The sequence below is a fragment of the Diadema antillarum genome, unplaced genomic scaffold, assembly GCF_040938485.1.
Source record: "Diadema antillarum isolate AM-2024a unplaced genomic scaffold, OU_Dant_1.0 scf00000026, whole genome shotgun sequence".
Taxonomy (NCBI): domain Eukaryota; kingdom Metazoa; phylum Echinodermata; class Echinoidea; order Diadematoida; family Diadematidae; genus Diadema; species Diadema antillarum.
In genome coordinates, this window is record NW_027270915.1 from 653,019 (window position 1) to 678,077 (window position 25,059).

A 25,059-nucleotide genomic window follows, 5' to 3' on the forward strand; every position below is an offset into this window, starting at 1 on the left:
GGTGCTTTGGCTGCTGTGTTTTTTATGCTCTCCTGAACATAAACTCTATTTGAGATACAAGGTTTTGTTGTCCCAACATTACCATGTCCATTTCAGTAGAGGTAAATTCACTGTTTTTCTGCCAAAACTACACCTACAATGTATTCAACCCTCACCATACCGCAGTGCCATTTACGTAAGGTTGCCAACCCTTCCTTTGCCATCAACTTTTCATCTATCAGCAGCTGTATGTTTTCTAATTTATAAGTTTATTTTGATTAAAGCTGATTACTACTATTTTCATTTTCAATCAATGCCCAACCTCTTTGTTAAATTTTTATACCCCCACCCACACATAGTTTGTAGGGGGGGTATATAGGAATCATCCGGAGGTCGGGCGGTCGGGCGGTCGGGCGGTCGGGCGGTCAGGCGGTCGGTCCGTTGCAAAATCTTGTGGGTCGAACTCCTCTCTCATTTTTTGAGCAATTGACCCCAAATTTGACATGTGTGACCGCTATCAAAGGTAGATGTGCAAGACACCTTTTTCGTTAGTATCGCATAATGCATTGCCATGGAAACAGCATGTTTTCATAAAAACTTGTGGATCGAACTACTCTCTCATTTTTTGAGCAATTATCCCCAAATTTAGCATGTGTGACTGCTATCAAAGGGAGATGTGCAAGACACCTTTTTCGTTAGTATTGCATAATGAGTTGCCATGGCAACGGCAAATTTTTTAAAAATCTAGCAAAATGTTGTGGATCGAACTCCTCTCTCATTTTTTGAGCAATTGACCCCAAATTTGGCATGTGTGACTGCTATCAAAGGTAGATGTGCAAGACACCTTTTTTATTAGTATCGCATAATGCGTTGCCATGGCAACGGCATATTTTCATAAAAACTTATGGATCGAACAACTTTCTCATTTTTTGAGCAATCAACTTCAAATTTGGCATGTGTGACCACTATCACAGGCAGATGTGCAAGAGACCTTTTTCGTGATTATTTCATAATGCGTTGCCATGGCAACGGAAGATTTTCATATAAATCTTACAAAATGTTGTGGATTGCTCTAATCTCTTAGTTTTGTAGCAATTCAGTTTGAATTTGGGATATGCGATCAATGTAATGTATATTTGTGCAAAACACATTTGATGTGTGTGGTGATGAATCTGTTGCCATGGCAACAATTTTTTTTTACCAATCATACAAAAATGTGTGGATTAGCCTAACTCCTTCAGTTTTCAAGCATTTGGCTTAAAAATTGGCACATGTGACCACTATTGTATGTAGATGAGCATACTTACTACTGTGTCATTTTTTATCAATGTGTTGCCATGGTAACAGCATAGTTTGAATGAAAGTCATATGAAAATAGTGTGGATTAAGTTAACTCCCTCAGTCTTAGAGCATTTGACTTGAAATTTGGCACACATGACCACTATAGTATATAGATGTGCAAACTTAATGTTTCGTCAGTGATGAACAATGCGTTGCCATGGTAACAGCTTTTTTAAACCAAAAAACATACAAAAAAATTGTGGATTCAGCTAACTTTCTTTAGTCTTCAAGCGTTTAGCTAGAAATTTGGCACACATTACCACTGTGGTACGTAGATGTGCAAAGGTAATCTTTCGTCAGTGGTGATCAATGCGTTGCCATGGTAACGGCATATTTTGAATGAAAATCATACAAAAATATCGTGGACTCAGTTAAATCCCTCACTCTTTGAGCATTTGGCTTGAAATTTGGCACGCGCAACCATTATAGCATATAGATGTGCAAACTTAATCTTTCGTCAGTGGTGAACAATGGGTTGCCATGGTAACAGCAGCTTTTCACTAAAATGCATACAAAAATATTGTGAATTCAGGTAACTACCTCAGTCTTTGAGCATTAAGCTTGAAATTTGGCACATGTGACCACTATAGTATGTAGATGAGCATACATAGTCTTTGGTCATTGTTGATCAATGTGTTGCCATGGTAACAGTATATTTTGAATGAAATCATGCACAAATATTTTGGATTCAGTTAACTCCCTCAGTCTTTGAGCATTTGGCTTGAAATTTGGCACAGGCGACCACTATAGCGTATAGATGTTCAAACTTAATCTGTCATTATTGTTGAACAATGCATTGCCATGGTAACAACATTTTTTCACCAAAAAGCATGTGGATTCCGCCAACTCCCTCAGTCTTTGAGCATTTAGCTTGAAATTTGGCACACCTGACCACCATGGTATGTAGGTGTGCAAACTTAACCTTTCGTCATTGTTGATCATTGTGTTGCCATGGTAACAGCATAGTTTGAATGAAAATCAATATAAAAATATTGTGAATTCAGGTAACTCCCTCAGTCTTTGAGCATTTGGCTTGAAATTTGGCACATGCAACCATTGTAGTACAGAGATATGCAAACTTTGTATTTCATCATTGTTGAACAATGTGTTGCCATGGTAACAGTGCATTTTGAACGAAAATCATACAAACATTTCGATTAGATCCTAACTTTCTATGTTTAGAGCGTTTTGGCTTCATATTTGGCACATGTTACCTCTACATTACGTAGATGTGCAAAAACTCTTTTGTCAGTGTTGAAAATGTGTTGCCATGGTAACAGTATATTTTGAATGAAAATGATACACTAATATTGTGAGTTCAACTAAGCCCCTCATCCTGTTAGCATTTGGCTTGAAATTTGGCACATGTGATTGCTATGATATATAGTTGTGCAAAACTTCATTTTTTTCTTAATATCCAACATTGTGTTGCGCCATGGTTATACAATTTTTAATAAAAACCATAGAAATCGTCAGTTTATTTATCTTGCTCACTCAGTTTTTTAGCACTTGACTTGAGATGTGGGACATTTGACTAACAGTGAGCAATACATTTATTTACTGTTGGACAGTGCATTGCCTTGGTAATTTTTTTTTCATTAAAAAGTTAACAAAATCCTGGTTGAGCTAATTTCCTCAGTTGTTGGTGGGGGTATATTAATCACAATGAGTGATCGTTCTAGTTATAATTAGTTTGAAAAATATTGGCATTACTAGAAAACTGCATTTGAAGGGGTGGCCCACAATTAATCGCAGGCTTTTTATTTCGTCTTTTTCTGTCATGCTTGTCACTTCCGCCATCGTTTGTCCATGGCGCAGGAGATGACGATTCCATGGTGCACCAAGCGAGCCGAACTGGTCTTCAAGTGCGTGAAAGGATTTATGATGGAGATGGCTACCTGGGGAGGGAACGAGTCTAGGACCGTTCAGTTTGTCGTTCCAAAGGTATGTCTCTTCCTATCTACATGTTGCTATTATATACAGTGCACTCCCGTTATAACGAACACGGTTATAATCAAATTCCGGTTACAACAAACTTAAAATTCAGGCTGCAACAGGATCCTCTTTATATCTTTTATTTTTTTTTTTTCTTTTGTAATAAAATTTTGATTTAACGAAAAAAAATTGCTGGTCCTAAGGACTTAATTATAACGGGAGTCCACTGTAATACAGATAACTCCCGTTATAACGCATTCCTCAGGACTAGCAATTTTCTTTCTTTATGTTGAAATCTCATCACGTGAAACAGAGAGTTGGTGATACAAATGTGTACTTTGCTGTACTTATAATGAAATTTTGTGATAACCTTGTTTGTTGTAGCAGGAGCACCCTGGATAATAAACAGAAAACATTGTGCATTACTTTTGCACTGGATAACAGATGATGTTATTAACAATTTTGTTTTAATAATTGGAAAGGTTTTTTCAGGCACACCCAAGCAATCTGAAGAAAAATAGCAGAAAATATTATAGAATATTTGGCACTTATTGATATGGCCTCATGAGAGATTCGTTTCATTCATTTATTTTTTATTTCCAACTAAAACCCAGTTACAGTGAAATACATGTATTAGCATATTCAGAGTTATAATCAGTGTTTTATAAATCAACACCAAAGAGTCAACATGTATTTGCAATACATACCATTGAAAGGTTTTTTTTTTATGTTTATGATGAGTGCCAAAGATCCCATATATTGAAGGTATGCAGCTCGTAGATGTTGAGAATAGACTGCCACTTTCAAAATACAATGTACCTAAAATACACAAGTTGTGATTGATTTTTATTTCTATGTATACATGTATACTGGAATTTTCATTGGGAGATGTTCAGTTTTGCAACTTTAATACTGACAGACTCATGAAGTCGGAAACTGACTCCAATGGTTCTTGGGAGAACTCTACCGAAGATAATGTGGTGCCATGGAGTCATTATCTTACCATAATAATTTTTTTTAATTTCATTTGATTAAAAAAAAAACCAACACAATTCTGCTTCCATCCCCAGGGTATATCCGAAGACCTCTTCTCCCAGCTCAGCGCCATGCTGCCCCAAATCTTCCGGATGTCTCGGACGGTCGACCTCACGCACTCCAAGCAAAAGTAGCCCTCCTTCACATAACCCCTTTGTATGCTTTGAGTGTTGATTGGTAGAGAAAATCCCATAGCATTGTACAGACTGTCCAAAGTCCCTGGCAGAGACAGGGTTAACAAAGTACTACAGACTTATGTCTGGCCACAACATCCCTGGTGACCTTCACCTTGTGAAAAGGTCATGAGCTGTGACATTGATTTGACCTTGACGATGAAACCGATCATTGTTGGTTTTAATACATATGACTATTGAGTTTCCAAAGAGATGATAATCATTCAATAGACTCGATGACCAGATTTAAAGTCCCTCTGGAAATGAGACTACAGTTACATATTGCAGTCAGTTTTGCCTAAGGCCTACCTTTTCGGAATGAAAAAAAGAAAAAGAAAGAAAAACTCTTGATATTCACTGAATTTGACGCCTCTCGTACAGTGTATTCAGCTGTTTTCTGCACTGAAGGCAAAAACTGCTCACCTTTGTAGGTTACCAAAGATGCCAGATATAAGTTCTGTGCAGGGCGCTCCTTTTGTAATACAACGAACACCGTAATAATGAAATTTAGTTACAACGAAGTAAATATTCCGCTCCCAAAATTATTTTCAGGAAAACCTATCGTGCGAAATAACCTTCAGTCACAACGAAATTCCTATACATTGAATAAACAAAAACTGTCACTCCCGAGGACATCATTATACCAGGAGTGGCCTGTACTTGCAGAGTTCAAACAATCAATCTACCTCCAGCGTCTTTTTGTTGTTGAGGAAGGGGGTGGTTTTATTTGTTCATTGTCAGCTGACCAATTTGATTTCTTGTACTCATTTATCTACATGTACCACTGTTGATATTCCCATTCCAAAGTCTCAAACAAAATCAGGTCCAGGTCTTAAAACCCTGAGCCTAGCCCTGCAATATATCTGCAATTTCAAAATCTTGAACAAAATCCAGATTCAAGGTCTCTAAACCCTGAGCCTAGTCCCAAATCCCCAATTCTAAAATTTGGAATGAAATCCGGATTTAAAACCCAAAGCTTAGTCCTATTATCTCCTATCTCACCTCATCTCACCTCCCATTTTGTGTTTCTTTTGCTCTTAAATAACTTTGTCAAGTCGGGTTTTGGTAATATGGAAGACAAATCCCTTTGCTTGTTGTCTAGCAGAGTCATTGTGGTTCTGTGGATTAAACCATGGTGTCTCAATCTTGAGGTCCCTGGTTCAAACTGCTGGGAGCAGCTGATGTGCCCCTTTACTCACACTCCCTCATTCTTCAAACAAAACTTGTAAGACGTCGAGCCCCTGTAGTAGCTGGCTCATAGGCATGAAAGTACATACTTCCTAACTTGGGTAAAATAATTCCAATGCCCAAATATTAAGCTTACAGAACTCATATGCCTCAGTCTGCTAATGTACATTATACATGTACCTGTATCTCTCCAGTTTCGTTTTTTCAAAGACCCAACTCCCTTCCCTTAACTACAGTGCACTCCCGTTATAACGAACATGGTTATAACGAAATTCCGGTTACAACGAAATGAATATTCAGGTGGCAGCATTATTAGCTGTATGGTTTTTTTTATTGTTGATTTATTCAGTTATAAAGAAATCTTGATATATTGAAAGAAAACTGTCAGTCCCGAGATAACGGGAGTCCACTGTACATGTATTACAAAAAAATAGATAAATAAAAAGTTGTGCATTGGAGACGTGAAAAAAGTGGCAAGATTTCTGTTGTCCAAATGATTTTTAATCACACATCATCTATGCGAATAACTCAGATGTTCTTTTATGGAAGTTCCAATCTTGCCAATAAATTTGATATTTAGCAATGTTTACTATGTATACTATGTAAAACATTGTTTTGTTTTAGATCATTCAGAGCACATGCAGTCCTCATGAGCATATTTGTATAACATGTACGTGTATATTTGTAAAGTAATAGATGAATATTAAAGTATGATCATGGTAATCATCTGCATTTGTAGGAAATGTTCCTTATTTCACTGTTTGTCTTTATTTGTCATAACCTAGTCTCCTGTTGAGAGTGAATGTAAAAATCTGCATCTTGAATAACAGTACCAGTAACCAAGATCATTTTTCTCATTGATTATGATTTTTTTTTCTTTGCATATTTGTTTATTGTTAGCTTTGGTCAACTGTAGTTTCCTCACTAGTATGTACAATACAGTGTAGTTTCAACTCGTGCAGAACACATGAATGAAGTCAATCAGTTGACATATTGGTATTCCAGGATTTTTAATCACATCAATTAATACGTAACAATCAGCTTCAGCAATATACACACATTATTTGAGTCACATACGAATTAAACACAAAGCTACAAAAAATTTATGAATAGGCAAGGAAAAGGGGCATACATAACCAAAAAAAAAAAAGGTGTATATTTTTCATGCTCTGCAAATATTTAGAATATGACGATAAGAAAAAGACAAAATGAAAGATACTCTCCACAGAGTAGAGAACTAGAAATTCATGTCAGTCTTGACCATGTATTGTAATAGCCCTTAGACATATCACAGAGTACTTTTACATGGATCCTAAGAACAAAAGAAAATGAATCCCTTGTGTATGATCTTTATACCATAGTCTTGTATACACAATATCTTTTCAGCTTGTCCCTTTGTACATATCCTCTCGCAAGATATATGAAGTGTTTGTTCGCAAAAACCGATAAGTCCATTTTTGAAGATTTTGAAGTACGTTCTCTGTCATAAAGTACAAACTGACAACTTTTAAATGATATATTGTTATAAAGGGACATTTGTGAAAATATGGTCAAAAGAAGCAAAATTTTTCTTATTTTTCTCGACCTTTAATCGCAAATATCTTCATTTGGCAAATATGGACTTATCGGTTTTTGCAAACAAACTCTTCATATATAGACATTTCTTCTTGGTCTTCACAATGGAGTTCCCACTGCCCTCCAACAAAAGATGGTATATGTGCCGTGGCTGATATAAAAATTGTACTCACAGACCATGTTACAACATGCATTACTCTGGTGTGACATGAGATGTAATTGAATTATTCTAGTAACATGGCAGCAATTTGGAACATTTAAAAATAGTGGTTGTTTTGATCATTGCAATGGTTGGAATACGACCATTGCACTGATCAACACTGTCCCGTTTTAGAGCAGAAACACACAATGTATGTTGCCGCTCTAAAACATGGCAAAATCAACATTTACAGAGATTATGAAAGATCCTCTGTGTATAACAACAGCCTTCATGTGGGACTGTTTCAATGAGTTGGTTTACACAATGATCAAATTAGGAGGGGTCGGGTTATCCAAATGCCAGTGAAACACTTTCGTAGCTTACAAGTTACAAGTATGTGCATGGCACATACAGTGTACATTCAAATTGGTAAAATATGTTACCTTTTTTTTGTGTATGTCCCTCTCTTGGTCCATCCCATTCACCTTCATCATTGTGCTAAAAATGGCCATAATAACTTAATACTCTTATATTACATTATCAAACTAATCATATACATACAATTGCCATATGATATTTCATGCTATGATACATAATTTATGCAACATGTGCGCTGCATTACAGCTTACATCACTTCACACTTCCAACATTGCACATAACAGCTAATTGAAATGATAGGCTCAAAAGTCAGTACAAGATGCATTAAACTGAGAATGCAGTGCAACTAAACCAAGGATAAGAAATAAGATTGTAGAACTATCTCACAAATACAGTATATCAGAATATTACGACAATCTCAATACGGGGGAACCTTGCAGTAACAAGGACCTAAAAAACCATGACAATTACCATGTTGTATCAGGTTTATAGGGTATATCAGGTACAAACGAAAAAAAAAAGAGTTGTGACCTGCAAAACTATCTCGTAACAACGTTTTGTTTTATAGGGCTTAAAGGGACTGTACAGTACTGGTTGAGGTGGGGATTCATGTTTTGAACATTCTTAAGTGGGATAATGAGAAACCTCTTATGAAATATGAAACAGCATGTAATTTTAAGAAGGATTCAACATTTATTTGATGAAAATTGGTTTTCAAATGGCTGAGATATCCCAAAAAGTGATAATAATAAAAGGCGACATGCCACAAATTTATTAGGATCTCTTTGTTTCATCTTGTTTTTGGATATCTCAGCCATTTCAAAACCGATTTTCATCAGATAAACTTTTGATACCCCTTAGAATTGCATGCTCTTCGACATCTCATAGAGTGGTTTCTGAATATCTCGCAAAACGTAAAAAGCTAACTTCTCACCTCGACCAGAACTGTACACGCCCTTTAACCTCTTTAACAAGGTTCCACAGTACTAGCAAAGTAACTGCATATATCACATTTCAGATGAGCCAAAAATCAACCATGCACAATCAAAGTGTTTCTCAACACTACAAACACCTAAGCACAGTACCCTAGCTTAGTATGTCACAGAGAGAAGATTTGACACAAGTATGTAATGAGAAAGGTCACATCATGATAGATTAAGAAAAAAAAACAAACAAACAAACATCAATGACTTTCTTTGGCTTATATCATCTGGTTTAAAGGGATAGTATACTGTAGTTTTGGTTGAGATGGGGCAGCAGGTTTCCATTTTTGTGTGTGTGTGTGTGAGATAAAGAGAAATCTCTTATGAAATATTAGAGAAAGAGCATACAATTTTAACAAGAATTCATAGGTTTATTTGATGAAAATCGGTTTTGAAATGGCTGAGATATCCACAAACAAAGCAAAACAAAGCGATCCTAATAAAAGGTGGGTCTCACCTTTTATTAGGATTGCTTTGTTTTGGATATCTCAGCCACTTCTAAACCAATTTTCATCACATAAACTCTGAATTCCTCTTAGAATTGTATGGGTTTTTTTTTCCATATTTCGTATGAGGTTTCTCATTATCTCAAAAAGTTATCATCAAAAAACTTTGGAAACCTGAAGAACCATGTCAATCGAAACTGTACCATCCCTTTAACTCTATTCAAGTGCAATCAGTGGACCAATCAGATCTTGCTCACTACAACAAAAATCTCTCTAAAACCAAGTATTTGTCTCATGTTTCTTGTTTGTTGACCTGCATTGAAGAAACAAACAAAACAATTCTAGCAGTTTTCACTGTAACATGTTGTACCTCGTAAATAAGCACCGAATTAATCAGTGTTTTAGTAGTAGTCATGGTAACAAAATCATGGGCATACATACTCAGGCAGGATTCGAACCTGTGACCCCCTGATCACTGAACAGGTAATGTAAAAGTGGAAATTTTCGCAGTGTTGAAATTTTCGTGCATTTCGCGCAACTGCAAGCTAGCGCGAAAATAAAAGCACGCGAATATTTTTGAGTGCCATATGTCCCAGTTGTTGATGTCTTGATTCCGCGGAATTAAAAACACGCGGAACTCTTCTTACGTGGCCAAGCGCGAAAAATTAGTCGCGCGAAAATATCCACTTTTACAGTATTTTATCCACTAGATTACCAAGCTTCTACCCAACAGCCAGCACTGGTTCTAATCCTTAATTATGGCATGCAGTGGGTACTGCATAATTATTCAAATTCATAAATTCTTGCGTCGATACAAGAATTTCATGAATTTGAATAAGATACATGTACCTTATTTCACTTCGGGCTCACCAGTTACCTTTGAAAAGGACTGAGCTTCACAATTTTCTCTCTTGGCAGTCTACATCACATGAAATACAAAATTAACAATGAAATTGCAATTTTGCAATATATCGTCAGACTCTTCCCTAGTGACGATGACCTCACACATGGTCCATTCTTCCTGTTCTTGGCGCTGAAGAAGAACAATTTCCAAAACTCGCAAGGTTTCCTCCATTCAAGCCAAGAAGAGTCTCAGTTAGTTTCCTGGAGCTACAATTCCAATCCACGCATTCCAACATCCAGGAATCGGTTAACCCTTTATGTGCCAGGTACTTTGGACAGTGTGTACTGCGTGATGGGGTTTCCTGTGTCAATCAGCACTAAAAACACACAAAGGGTTCATCTTCCCTTTCAGTCGCTGCTCTCTTCCACATCTCGCTGCAACCCGGCGACAAACGCGTCAAATTTGGACTCGTTCTCCTTGAACTCAGCCAACCGCTGGGGAAGGTTGATCTACAAACAATGAGAACAGATATTACACAATTATGCAATTTGAAAAACAGTTATTGGGTAAGTAAGGTAAAGGTTGGTTTAATTCATTTTCAAATTTAAAACACAGAGTAGAACAACTGTGGGGCACTGTAGCATAGTGCATGCGGCACTTGAATTTAAAGTAGAGGTCCAGAGTTTGAATCTCGTTAAATACTGACCTCCTTGGACAAGACGTTTTTCCTCATCAATTCTACGAAGTATAAATGGGTATCTGGCAACACTAGGATAAGATAATGGCAGGACCCTCTGGTAAATTATGAGATTTTAATAGCAACAACTAACCATGTTGGTAACAGAAATCAGAACATAATTTTCTCTCAGTTTGAAATGTTTTCACATGAAGATGATTGTATCTAGAACTGTGTAGCATTCCCTGAAAGGCATTGGATACTGTACACACCAAATATTTTGTGAATTTTGCAAGTCAGGTGCTATTCGCGAATTAAAGACATGCAAAAATATTGACTCTGATCCCGATGCGGATGTGATGTACACGTGTACATTTCTCCGTTCAGTACAGGACTCCACGACTGCGAATTTAACCACTCGCAAAATCGTTGGGAATTCCCAATTCGCGAAAATTTAGACTCGCGAAATATATGGCGTATACAGTACTTTTTGAGAAGATGTCAACGGAAATATTAATGATTCCTTTTCAGAGGTATTTGGCACGGCAAAGTGGTTGTTACGTGCAGCCTACCACTGAAAGTTTACAATTTGTAGGAGGGTAATACAACATTACAATTTTGGGGGAGAAAATAGAATGTGTTGGTGTTTTAAAGATAACCTTTTCATTTCAGGGGGTGGTTATACCTAGGAATAGAGACTTACCAAAGTTTCCCCCAGGGTTGGCTGATCATCAAAGAGCTCTAGGGGCGGGGCTTGCTGGAACTGGCAGCAGAACGCCACAAGGTCACTGCTGGAGTCATGTTTGGCAAACGCCGGATTCTGCAAATGAGTGTAAAATGGAATATCTTCCAATTTTAAAAATCAAATGACAGAAATATCATGAAAATGACAAAATCTTCTTCAGAACATATTTATCTACATCTGTGCTTGTTGATACCTTACGAAAGGTTTGTCAAGTTTCTCAAGTTGGTTTAACAAAAGGCCAGTCAAAACCTTATTCCAGTCTAATACTCAACAATTGAAACTTTTACTTCTTTCTCCACGTACGTAGTTATTGTTACGAGGTGTATTACAAGAATGAAATTTGAAGGAAAAGGGTACAGCTCATTATATCATGTCTGGAAAGGAAATTTAGTAAAGATTTCTGTACAGTTACATGGGAAACTCAGAAGGTAGTGCTGTCATTACCATTTCCGACTCAAAAATTACTACTGTAATTCGTGAACATATGGAAGCACTAATGTTCCATGACTATCTTCTTTTCGGTCTAATTATCAGGAAGCCTTTACCATTTTGTTCATCAATTCTGTTTTACTATTCATTAAAGCCAACTCCAACTTTGTGTCAAATTGCACTCTAAAGTCATCATCAGGGATCAAAGAGCTTTTGGGAAAGTGATGGATGATTTCAGATCATTCTTTCTACATGTAGGAAGTTGGTGGATTTGATTTACAACCATCTCTATTACCAAGTCCACCATGACAAAGTCATCACTGTCCGATGGCTGACTAGACTTGTTGGACTGCTGCGACGTGTTGAGATTCTGAGAGTCAGGCTGGTCGACGTCACTTGGTGTGACCTGGACACAGCAATGCACATAGAAACACAAAGTCTTCTAAAATGGTTAAACAATTCACAGACTCCTGCATATCACTGCATATTTCATGGAAAATCATCACTCTAAGTATTAAACATAAAATGAAGAGTTTGTTTGAAGTTATGGTCAAAAGAAGCAAAATTTTTCTTATTATTCTCTTTATTTTTCCTGACCTTTTATCGCAAATATCTCCATTTGGCAAATATGGACTTATCGGTTTTTGCAAACAAACTCTTCAAATGTCTTTGACTTCAGAGAAGCCTCATAGCAGTTTTGAAAAAATGTAAAATAAACAAACAACAACAAACAAACAATACTGAAGTTTCCCATAAATTTAAATATTGCCTTGACACTGGCAAGTCTTATTTCTTGTCATGTAGGAGCTGGACACAACCCCAATGACGCATCAAAATCAATATCTTGCCTATAAAATACAATCAATGATCATAATACAGCTGTATCTTGCTCCAAACAAGAATACTCTCAGTAAGAACTTTTTAAAGTACGTAGTTGTCAGTAGATTGAAAGGTTCACAAGTTTGCGTGTATGTGCAGTGCGAGACGTGAGGACCAAATACCGTAAAACATGAAATATTCGTGGCATGAAATTTTCGCGAATTGGAGCTATAAAACATTAAATGCATATAATGTAGCTAAGAACTTTCGTAAGCATTTTATTTTGCGAATCTTGGCTCTCGTGAAATTAAGATGCATGCGAACATTCCTTGTTTTACGGTAGACTATGGATCATTATGGTGTCAGCTTACATCTTCTCCTGACGCAAGGATAAACTTTTCAGCCGTGCTGCTCCCAACTTCTTGCAACAGAGAGCCAAAGGGGATGTCCTCAGAGATTAGATTCTCCTGCGATGAGAAGGAAGAGAAAAGTGCGGAAACATCAAGAGATAAAACATTGGGAGACAACTCACTTGCTTTGTTGGTACTCATTTGTTCTCTACATAGACAAAGACAGCATTAAACACTTTTGAAAATTACGGAAATGTATAAAAATAAAACTTGATGGGGAAAACATCTGCCATTTGTGCTGCTTTGGCATATAGTTGTAAAATAATGCTTACAAAAAATAAAAGACATACTCATTATACATAGACTAGCGTACCAAAATCAACATCATCTTGCTTTAGAGTACATGCTATCTATGCAATACAGTCAATCCATGCCCATTTCTGCCCACGATACATAATGTATAAAAACTTATTTACGTCGATGTAGGGCAATTTGTCAATCAGTTGTAATGAAACATCACGACGGAAGAACTTCATAAACTTGAATAACAAAAGCTGTACCCGCTCCATGCTATAAGGATTAGAACCAACACTTGCTGTCGGGCGAAAGCTCGGTGGTCTAGTGGAGATGACGCCTGTCCGGTGATCAGGAGGTCGTGGGTTCGAATCCTGCTCGAGTATGTACGCCCATGATTTTTTATCATGGCTACTACTAAAACACTGATCAATTCAGTGCTTATTTACGTCGATGTAGGGCAATTTGTCAATCAGTTGTAATGAAACATCACGACGGAAGAACTTCATAAACTTGAATAACAAAAGCTGTACCCGCTCCATGCTATAAGGATTAGAACCAACACTTGCTGTCGGGCGAAAGCTCGGTGGTCTAGTGGAGATGACGCCTGTCCGGTGATCAGGAGGTCGTGGGTTCGAATCCTGCTCGAGTATGTACGCCCATGATTTTTTATCATGGCTACTACTAAAACACTGATCAATTCAGTGCTTATTTACGTCGATGTAGGGCAATTTGTCAATCAGTTGTAACAAATGACTGTTTCAGCGCAAGTGAAATGAAAGAAAATGAACTTTTCCAACCTGAGCTTCTCTCTACAGTCTGCTGCATCTGAGAAGCCCTATACTAAGAATAACTAGAAATGTCGCTATGGCGACTGGTATGCCTCCGCCATAATGCATGATTCTCCTAATAGGTCTAGATAGTACATGTGGACAATGTGTGATTACATTTTCACAAAATTGGCAAAATATTAAAATGACAAGTTTGTCACAAATGTGCTGAATGTTCACCTTCCTTGAACGAGGTTTAATTGGATGAATAGGAGAGCATGTATTTGGGGATTTTTAAGGACTGTAACTTGACTTTGACCCATTCATACGTTTATGCATTGAGTAATTTTCTGAGTATGGAGAAAAAGTGCTATTTCTGTATTGAATAGTGAATTGTTACCATTTTCATCTGGCCTTTGACCCTAAAATTCATAAGATAATCACTGTCAGGCAGAACATGCATAGATATGTAGTAAGTTTCAAGATAACACGAGCCACTTCCGAGATATGGAGGAAAAAGTTAGTTCAGCACTTTCACTTGATCTTTGACCTTTTGACCTTTGAGGCAATTAAAAAAAACCCAAAACTTTCCAGAGAATCTCTATTAGGTTATACATGCATACACCAAGTGTAAAAAAGAATAATCCTGCTGGCATTGCATAAACATGATGGAAATAATAACATTTTGATGTGTTGCCCTTGACCTTTGACCACTGACCTTTGACCCCATGAACCCTAAATTGTCTAGATTTGTCAGTACATGTATATATACTATGTTCCATGAAGATACCTTGAACAATTTACAAGGTACGGAGAAAAAAAGTGAAGTTTTAATATTTTAACTTGACCTTTTGACCTTTGACCTCATGACCCCAAACTTTCACCAGTGAATCTTAATTGGTAATACATGTATACACTAAGTTTCAAGAAAATATCTCCAGGCATTGCATAGATATGGTGGAAATAGTGAAATTTTATATATTTGACCCTGACCCCTTGACCTTTGATCTTGAGCAAGTGCAACCAAAAGTTGAAAGCAAACTTCACCCCCTGATACACATTCATGCCAAGTTTCATTAGTATACCTCGAAAGGTTTTTTAGTTACACTGTCCACAAAATTCATTACGGACGGACGGACAGACAACCCGAAAACATAATGCCTCCGGCATCACTTCGTGGCGGAGGCATAAAAATTCCAAGTGATTGAAAAATTGTTTTGCTATACGTCTAGCCATGGGCTCCAGTTACTCTAAATGTGACTATGAATTTTATTTTGTTGTACTTGTGGGGCCTGGTGCGAATGGAACTTACAGCTTCAGCCACATTCTTTGGGCTGGCGAAAGGTCCCAGTCTGTTGGGTGAGTCAAAGGCTGCCGGAATGGTGGTGCTATACAATAGCAAGAAATACAAGAAGAAAGACATAAAAATGAAGTGCGTTTAAGATATATGCTTTAGGTTAACTCAGAGTAAGAAAAAATAAGTCCAATTCAGTCATCAATGTATTTGTATTTACTTTGTTCTTATTCAATAGGTAAAGCAACATGCTACAGCAAATACTATGGCCTATATGGCACCAATACGGCCACACTGTTGTTAGCAGAAATAAAGCAGTAAATTCTGGGTATGGCCTAAATCAAGGTCTGTCCAACCCAGGCGAATGACCTACTTAAACCAACACATGGAATCCTGTATGGGACTATGCAATGTGCCAATGAGCAACTTTGTGACATCCAACAAATTTATCAGTCTTTAGGTCAGTTAATCATCCAATGTATTAATCAATCTTTCAATCAATCTTCATGTACAGGAAGCTATACTGTATGTTTAAATGAAAATTTGATCAGAATAAAAACCTACAATTTTCTTTTTTTATCACAGTCGCCAAAATCAGGATGAAGACTACATAGCACTGCAGCCTTGTTGTCGGTAAATACAGAAAGCAAAGAGCAAACATCTTTCTGTATCAATGCCAATTACTAACATAAATTCAACTGCTCTCCCCTCAATGAATACTTGATGATGCACTTTTCCCCTTGTATTTGCATATCATACTCTCATCAAATGATTTCTGTAATCATCCAGATGTTTTATATCACAGAGAATCCTTTTTCCACAAAGCACTATACTTTCTGAAAGTTTTGAGACTCTGGACACATCTCTAATGTCGCTTCCTTTAAATCTCTTCATTTTACAGCATATCATATCGGATGTTAGCGCTAGCATTTCGTGTTATTCTATGAAGCTCATAATAACCTCGTGACTTATTAAAATAATAATATATTCAAAGATATCACAATATGGCATATCCTTCAAGGAGGGAATTTATTCTTCTGTACATATTGAACCAAAATTATGTTTTGTATCCTTTTCAAAAACAGCACAATGTCACAATGATGATATCTACAAGTACAGGTGTAAAAGCAATACCATGGAACTATAGTGCTGATAGCATTTAAAGAAATTTCTAAACTTTAGAATATCACTTTTATCTTTGACATCCAACCAATCAGTGTACTTCACCTCACCATAACCAAAGAACCCCTCACCTTGGTGTTTTGCCCCTGTCTTCCGACGAGCCCCGCCCCCTCACAGGACTGGGCGTGGCCTGTTCGTTCCTGGCGGGGAAGGCGTAGTTGTCCGGGGGCGTGGTCGAGAAGGAGCTGATCACATAATCCTGGGAGCCTTCCAGAGTGGCGCTGGAATCCTCGATGCTGTGGGGTCAGGCCAAGTCAGAAGGAGAAAGAGAGAGAATTAAAGAGATTTTATAGTTTCAGTTGAGATGGGGCTTCGGGTTTCCAACTTTTTTGAGAGAGAGATAATGAGAACACTCTTATGAAATATAAAAGCTTGCCTGTCCCTGGCAGCCTAATACTTTCAAACGTGACAACCTCATCTAGCTTCTCTTGGCAATTACTACAACAAGAAGGCCTCTGACAAAAGCTTGCGCACACTAAGCTTTACTTTTATTTCTGATATAATGCAATCAAAAGGAAAATTGTATAAATGTCCTTTACACCAGATGAAAAAGTTTTGACATGATCATCACCTGACCGACTTACACACGACTGTGCCACACACTAAATTATGTGTAAATGCAAACAACTTTGACATTCTGCAACATTCCTTTTTGTTGTTTTTGTTTTGTTTTTTGCATGTGCATTTTATCAATTTTCGTTCCATAATATGTTATTATTTTGTTGTGTCTCTAATTAAGTTTCATTCTTGTTCTGCCTATTTGACTTTAATAGTTTCTCTTTTTCACTTCAAGTCAAATCAAACAAATAAGATTGGAGATTCCCTCTATCCCTTACTACTAAAGGGGAATAGACTCACCCAGTGACAAGCTTGATTGGTGTGGCAGGGGTAAGGCCCTTGCGAACTGGACTGGAGCTGTAGTGGTCATCTTTGACCGGTATCGGTCCTCCGCGACTTCTCGAAATTTGTCTTGGGAATGAAAAACACAAACATATCACATATAGACGTGTATGGACATATAAACATATCAATCAAATGCTTTAATTGAGACCAAGACTGAAATATAATCCTCTGCTTCCATACTGACTGATCAAATTTGATCAGACATTGCCTGCTTTGGCGTAAAAATGAAGTTGAACATTTTAACTTTAAAAGGTTATTTGGGACAATGTACAAATTTCACTGCTAAGGATTCTGAAGGGGTTTACAGAGCATTTTGGGCATCCAAAAATTGGCTGAAACACCCAGACTGTCTCCTGAGTAAGTGAGTATCCTTACCTTCCCGCTGATAACGTCAACTTTGTCCTGTATGCCACATTCATGGAGATTGTTCCCATGGGAGTCGGCACGCTGCCAATTTGGATGGTACTGGAACCTACATAAAATAGAATTGAGTAAGCATCAACAGGAAAGTTCAACATTTACAATGTTTGACAACCCTAGGTGTAAAAAATAAACCCCAACATGTGATACTGTATCTGTTCAATGTACTAGTATTTCATCTATACTAGCCTTAGGACATCATTTATCAGATTGCCTTGTTTGTCATCTTTGATTGGTTAAATGATTTGTACTTGCTCATGTTTTCAGCCATAACATCCTCAAAATCTAATTGACTGTCTGTTATCATATGAATGAGCAAGCCAAATAAAAATGCTCTGTTCTTTCTTTCAGACAATGAGGAGTTTGTCTACACACCTAGCATTTCTAAAATCATTACCACACATCATTGATGATAAAATATGCTGGATAAAAAAAAATAAAAATCTGAGGAAAAACTCACTTTCACCAAGATATGACTGCTTGGTCTCGCCGAAGAAGACTCGAGAGAGGACGCGGTAATCGCCCAGGGCCTGCCGGCGCGAGATGCGGTAGGCGGGCGTCACCCTGGCGATACAGATCAGGGATTTGAGGAGCAGACCCATGCGGTTGTAGACGGTGTAATGGATCTTGGTGTTAGGGTCACACGCATCACTGACTATCAAACTCCACGTCTCAAGTATCATCTTGTCTCCCTGAAGAAATGGGGGGGGGGGGGCATACAGGAGAAAAAGCAGACAAAACAAATAAACATGGCTTCTGATCTCCAGACAGGCGTCATCTCTTCGAATCCAGCTCGAGTATGTACGCCCATGATTTCTTTCATCATGGCTACTACTAAAACACTGATCAATTCAGTGCTTATCAACATCGATGTAGGGAAATTTTTCACTCAGTTGCAATAAAAGCATCTTGATGGAAGAATTTCATGTATTTGAATAAACATTGCTTCATTCAATACTTCACAGCAAAATTAATCTACCTGAACCAGCTTGATTCAACTAAATGTTCAAACTCAACATATTTCATCTCATTTCAATTACACTCAACTCAACTCATTTCAAAGTAACTCACCTCAACTCAACTCATTTCAACTTAACTTATCTCAACTCAGTTCACTTCAGCTAACGCAAGTTAACTCAACAACTCAACTCATTTCCACACATTATTTCAACTCAACTTATCTCCACACCAACACAGTTCAACTCAACTCAACTCAACTCAACTCAACTCAACTTTTATCTACTTAACTCATTCTATTAAAGTCAGTTCAACTCAACTCAACAGAATTCATCTTGTAGGCCTACAGACCTGCAGATAACACTAATTCCTTGAAAGTCCTGTCAAATCCGGGTGAAAATGCATAGAGCAATGTTGATGAAGAAGATTGACCTCATCATAAGAATCATGCCAAAACACTGTGCAGCAACAAGTACAAAAGCAAAGTTCCCAGAGTAGATTTCTTCAAGGAAGAGGTTTCAACCAGTGCCAGGGTCTACTGACTGGGATCTTACCTCTGCAGTCTCCAAGGTAATCTCCACATTGAGTGGATGCCCCACCCTGGGGATGTCGCTGGCCAGTAACTTCTTGGCGTGCGTCTTGACGGCCGCCTTCTCTGGGATAGCCAGATTGAACTATAACATAACACACACACAAAAAGGTTTTTGACTCACAATTTCAAGCACTATTGTGGAATGGAGGAGGGAGCCAGGTGACTCTAGAAAGTATTGGTTCTTCTCTTGGGTTAACTGCTAATTTCTGACTACAAAAGTCTAACAACCAGGTATCAATGAATACAGATTATGTACATTTTGTAGGCCTAATCATTCTATTCTCCGTTGCACTATTTCTACAATGACTGATTGTGCAAATTGTACATCAATGCCAAGATTGGGAGAATTTGTGAATACTGTAATAAATGCTAATGAATGTAGCTTGACACATTACAGCTACAAAAAGTACATACAAGGCAAGTGTCAAAATGTGTCTCGCCCATTCGCGTAGAAGAAATTAATGTTTTTGAAAATAATGTTAATAAACTCCCGGAAGTTCATTGACCCCGCCTATGACCTTTGACCTTGTGGTGACCTCCAACTCCCCAAGGGTCATTTACCAACCAAGTTTGGTCACAAACGGACATACGGATCAAAAGTTATGAGCCATAATCGAAAGGCGCTGTAAAAACGTAACATCGGGCCCTAAAAGTTTGTTGACCCGTCTGTGACCTTTGACCTTGTGATGCACTTCAACCCCCCAAGGGACATCTACCATCCAAGTTTGGTCACAAATGGACATAGGGATCAAAGTTTTGAGCCATAATCAAAACGGGCAGTAAAAACTTAACATTGGGCCCTAAAGTTTGTTGATTCCTGTCTGTAAGCTTTGACCTGGTGGTGACCTTGAACTCCTAAAGGACATCTACCATCCAAGTTTAGTCAAAAACAGACATGTGGATAAAAAATTTTGAGCCATAATCAAAACGTGCCGTAAAAACTTAACATTGGGCCCTAAAAGTTTGTTGACCCCTGTCTGTGACCTTTGACCTTGTGGTGACCTTCAACTCCCCAAGGGACATCTACCATCCAAGTTTGGTCACAAATGGACACATACATCAAAAGTTATGAGCCATAATTGACACGTGCTGTAAAAACTTAACATTGGGCCCTAAAGTTCATTGACCCTTGCCTGTGACCTTTGACCTTGAGGTGACCTTCATGTTTGGTAAAATGTGTAACTTTGTATTTACTCTCCCCTCTAAGTTTGACTGAAATTGAAGTCCTCAGTAGAGAGTTATTCAAGTTTTTGTAGCGTTACGGACGGACGACGGACGGACAGACGCCGCAGGAAATCCCTTAGTCTCCTCGACAATAATGCATGAAAAGGTCTAATATCAAAAGACTAGTGAAAATAGCATTATTCTACAAAGTTTGTACAAAAATAATGATTTTGCAAAAGTTGTAATTGAAGAGTTTCCATGTCACTAAAAAAAAGCTTGTAATAGGCACAAAGAATAAGGTATGAGATCTTGCTTCTACATGTAAATGTACAAAAACTTTGTTGCATTTATAAACAAATCTAAAATGTCACTAATTGATTCCTTTCAGTTGATTCTTTCAGTCAGACAAGATTTCATCAAAATGACAGACTCAAAACATCAGGAACTGTCTGTTCTGACCCAATACTTTAAAGGTCCTGTTTACCATTGGGAGCGGTGATTTAAAAAATTTTCAAGATATCACATTTGACGCATATGTGTGGGTCTGTTGTATCACAAAACATCCTACCAAATTTAAAGATTTTCACAGTAAAGCCTAAAATATAAGAAAATATGGTTTAGTCTGGAAACATTTTTATCACAACCACTGCTTACATTTTGTGTATTTAACAATACCTCACATCGATTATATGGATTCAAATTTTTACAGTGGTTGTTTCTATCCCTAACTCACATTGTAAAACTATTTTAAAGCACTAATGCTGGGTTTTTGTTTCACCTGCAAGTGGTAAATTATGGCTTTAACATGGAGTTACTTTATGGCTCATTAGGGCAGAGCCCTACTAGACAGTGCAGTCCTGAAGCAATAGTGCTGTGTGCAGTTAACTAAAACACTGCTTCATTCTGCGTAGGATGAAGTCAGGAAAGACAAAAACATTGTCAACTTCCATAGGTACAGGAAGAGAGGAGGAAGACACACGTGTGACTACTTATCCAGAACAGGATGACATCCTCAGGAGGGTTGTAAGAGTGTGAACTCACCCAGTCCGTGCCATCTGTGTTGGACTTTGACCTGGTCTCGATCTTCTCACCCGTCCTTGCCTGCACTATGACTTGTATTGCCTGCCAGAGGGATGGTGTGATAACAGATATGTGTGCAAAAAATGACTGGTCAGCTTTGGGTATTTGTTCAATCAACACTACAGAAGCTGCACATTTTTAGATTGGGGAGCAGTGGCTAATTGGCGCTTAATTATGGCACTGTTTAAGTGTGATTTATTTTACCTGTGTGGTTCATATGGAAATAATCAAGTTCTTTTAACGTAATTAGATTTAAAATGTTGCACCCTACAAGTTGTCACACAGAATTCTACCTTCCAAAATGCAATTCTGCCTCTGTTGAACTCATTCCAAAAAACAGTCCAAATTTATGACCAATATGTCTACATCATGTCTCTAGAATTGATCACTAATTTCAGTTTTGAAATTACAAATCTTCCTCTCAAAGTCCGCGAAGTACTAACAATGCTTCTGAAAGCTAAATTTGATGTAAGTCATGCAACCTAACAGTCAGACTGAAATATTTTGTTTCCTACAATTTATAACCTGACTTTTCAATACAATTGCTTGAAATCAATTGAATCCAATGAAAAATTGACATTTGCTGAACACCTAAGTATGTGTGCATGTAATAGCCACAAAGAAAAATTTGCCTTTCTTTAGGAGAGCTCATCATATGATTTCATTTCTAATTTAGAAATATGGCATGCTAAAAATCCTGATACATTATGTTCAGTAATAATGATCATGGACATGTTATGCAATAATATGCTAGTCATTGCATGGATCTTATCCACCAAAAATATAATTTGTAGATACCTTGAGGGCAAGAAATTTGGTGAATTTTCGGAGGTCTCTTTCCTCTCTCTCCGTAATACCCTGGGCTGGAGCTGGCTGCTGACTGTCCAACACTCGTCCCATCATGGCGCTTTCACTACCCGAGGCTTGCAGGTTTTAGCCTTCTTCTATCACCTATGTACATATCATACAGGCATGATCAATTTTACAAATGTCACTTCCCATAAAAAGAAAATGAGGAAAATGTTCATACCATAATTGGCATAAAGAGAAAATTGCTGGACATCAGAAATCGTCACCATTAGGGAATAGAAATTGAGAAAAAGTGTCTTTTGTTCCTCTATATTCCATACAGTGGATGAGTATAGGTCTAGTAAAAATGTCCAACACATCAACCGTGTACACAGAAACCGACCACCCTCTATTATGGCATTGCGCGTACAGAACGAAAATGTATGCATGGGACTATGCGCAATGGTGTTCGATTCTTCACTGGGCTACACTACCGAGTGAAATGAGGCGAACTATTCGCTCTAAATTACCTAAATTTAGCAAAATCGAATTACACCTAACGTTACTTCTCTCGTGTATAACAAGCGTTACCTTTGCTGACTCGTTGTTAGATGTAGAGTACCGGTAGACCTCTATCCTTCCACAATAAATTTGACGATTTTGACCACAAAATTGCCATTACGCCGCCGCTCTTCAACCTCCGCCGCGCCGCCGCTTCGTGCACACACATGACGTAATCATTTTGTCACCCGCTAGCTACAGCCGTACGGTCGAACAAATTTCATACTAAACAAACTTGTAATGAAACTTATTTTCAATTACAGACTCATGTGTACAATCTCAATTTTGATGACAAGATTCCTAGACCCTAATGAAATTCAATTTAAATTCATCAGTCCTGTCCTTCAAGGACAAAAGTAGATTCTTTAAAGACTTTAAAACTTTAAAGACTTTAAAACTTATATCGAAGGATTCAAATATATTCAAATATTATTGGGGTGATCATCTGACAAACAAGATACCAAAGTCAAAGTTACGCAAGATCAAAAGATACAAGAAAGTAATAAATTCCCCGCCCTCTCCCTAGCTAGGATAACGTCAGCGTCATGACTTGTGAGCTCGCAGCCAGTTCACCATGTAAATAATCTAAAATCCAACGTACACAGATGTCTACGAGTGGGACTAAGCTTTATTGCCTGCCTACTGCACAACTTTCGCTGCCACCATACTGTACACTGGAATTAAAGCATCTGGTGAATGGTGGACACACCTTACCCAATGCGTTCCGTTGGCTGTGATGTAGTAGCCAGATGATTAACTAAAATACCCACCACAATTGGAAGAAAAGTATAGGTCATATTACATTAAAAACGCACGGAGAATACGTACCTCACAATTTTATGTATCACCTCAATCACGACGATATTATGTGAATACGAGCTAATGTACGTGTGTGTACGACATTGTGTGCATACGACATTGTGTGCATTGCATGTGTAACGTACGTGTGTGTAGGACCGTCGTCGTCGGTACTTCGGCACGTCACAGACTGAGCTGAATATAAACAACAGGGTAAATAACTATTGTACTTGTACATTGCTAGTGCTCGGCTACGCAAAGTTTTACATATAATACAAGTTCAGTATAAGTTGATCGCTCACATTTTGTATACTAGTACTTAATAATACACAGTTTTGGAGATCTCCTTCCTCTCTTCTTCAACCCTGTGGGATTATTTCACACATCAGAGATCTCATCCTCATAGAATCTTGCCGTCCATATTAGTGCGTTCCAGCAAAATATTTCAATCGGGCAACGCATTTGTTATGGTATGACGTCATGAGAAATAACTTAAAGAAAAAAAACCTACAAAAGAAGTACAATACTAGTAGTGAGTAAAATGTGCCAGTGAAAGACAAATGCTATAGCCAGGCCCTACACAAATGTTACTGGAGCCGAAACTTACAAAAGGAGATGAAAATTAATGATACGAATAAATTAATTGATGATTATAAGAATAAACGAACAAAATAAATGATGAATGAAAGAAATAATGAATAAATGAATAAATGAATTCACGAATGAATGGATGAATGAATGAATGAATGAATGAATGAATGAATGAATGAATGGATGAATGGAATGCACGAATGGATAAGTTGAATAGGTATAGTAAATACAAGAATAAATTAAGAAGAATTATTAATAAATAGAAGAATTATTGATAAGTAGAAATAATTCCTTTAACCTGCGCACAGACTAGGCCTACAATTCAGTGCAGGGCAACAGAAAACAAGTTTCAAGTGAATCGCATCAGCATGAACCCGGGAAATTGAAATTACAAAGAGCATCTCCCTGCAAGAATTTTTATATCTTTCCAACTGACAAACTTACTGAAAGGTGAGATGGGCGTGGCAGGGCCGGCGAACCGGGGGTGGAGGGAGAGGGGCTACCCTCCACCCCTCCCCCCCCCCCCCCCCACACACACACACTCACATTGTTGTGCTATACATAGGAATACACAGGTTGTCACCACATTCCCCCCCCCCCCCCCACCCTACTTTTTTTAATCCCGGAAG

General features: G+C 37.8%; 2 protein-coding genes across 2 annotated transcripts in view; one reads left to right on the forward strand and one right to left on the reverse strand.

The window, feature by feature from the left end:
- The window catches only part of LOC139734437 (FERRY endosomal RAB5 effector complex subunit 3-like), a 37,051-nt gene extending 32,504 nt beyond the window's left edge, over nt 1-4,547 (forward strand). The window contains exons 12-13 of the mRNA XM_071645225.1: nt 3,139-3,264; nt 4,326-4,547. Of these exons, the coding sequence (XP_071501326.1) occupies nt 3,139-3,264; nt 4,326-4,424 (225 nt within the window). The 3' untranslated portion in view covers nt 4,425-4,547. The remainder of the gene's footprint in view (nt 1-3,138; nt 3,265-4,325) is intronic.
- Nucleotides 4,548-9,886: 5,339 nt separating this feature from the next.
- On the reverse strand, nt 9,887-23,904 carry LOC139734296 (autophagy-related protein 13-like). The gene is made up of 13 exons (XM_071645094.1): nt 23,870-23,904; nt 22,490-22,642; nt 21,653-21,733; nt 19,410-19,529; nt 18,359-18,590; nt 17,854-17,950; nt 17,434-17,544; nt 16,647-16,811; nt 15,412-15,487; nt 13,057-13,152; nt 12,162-12,272; nt 11,396-11,512; nt 9,887-10,525 (listed from the first exon to the last, which is right to left on the reverse strand). Exons 2-13 carry the CDS (start codon nt 22,592-22,594, stop codon nt 10,424-10,426), a joined length of 1,413 nt encoding a protein of 470 aa, XP_071501195.1. The 5' UTR covers nt 22,595-22,642; nt 23,870-23,904; the 3' UTR covers nt 9,887-10,423.
- Nucleotides 23,905-25,059: the final 1,155 nt, after the last annotated feature.

What these genes read in the sequence shown, in the direction of transcription:
- LOC139734296 (XM_071645094.1), bottom strand. Translation starts at nt 22,594, where the DNA reads ATGATGGGACGAGTGTTGGACAGTCAGCAGCCAGCTCCAGCCCAGGGT. An exon ending in GACAGGGGCAAAACACCAAG is followed by an intron (nt 15,488 to 16,646) that starts GTGAGGGGTTCT and finishes GCTATTGTATAG; the next exon opens with CACCACCATTCCGGCAGCCT. An exon ending in ACTTTGTCATGGTGGACTTG is followed by an intron (nt 11,513 to 12,161) that starts GTAATAGAGATG and finishes ACTCATTTGCAG; the next exon opens with AATCCGGCGTTTGCCAAACA.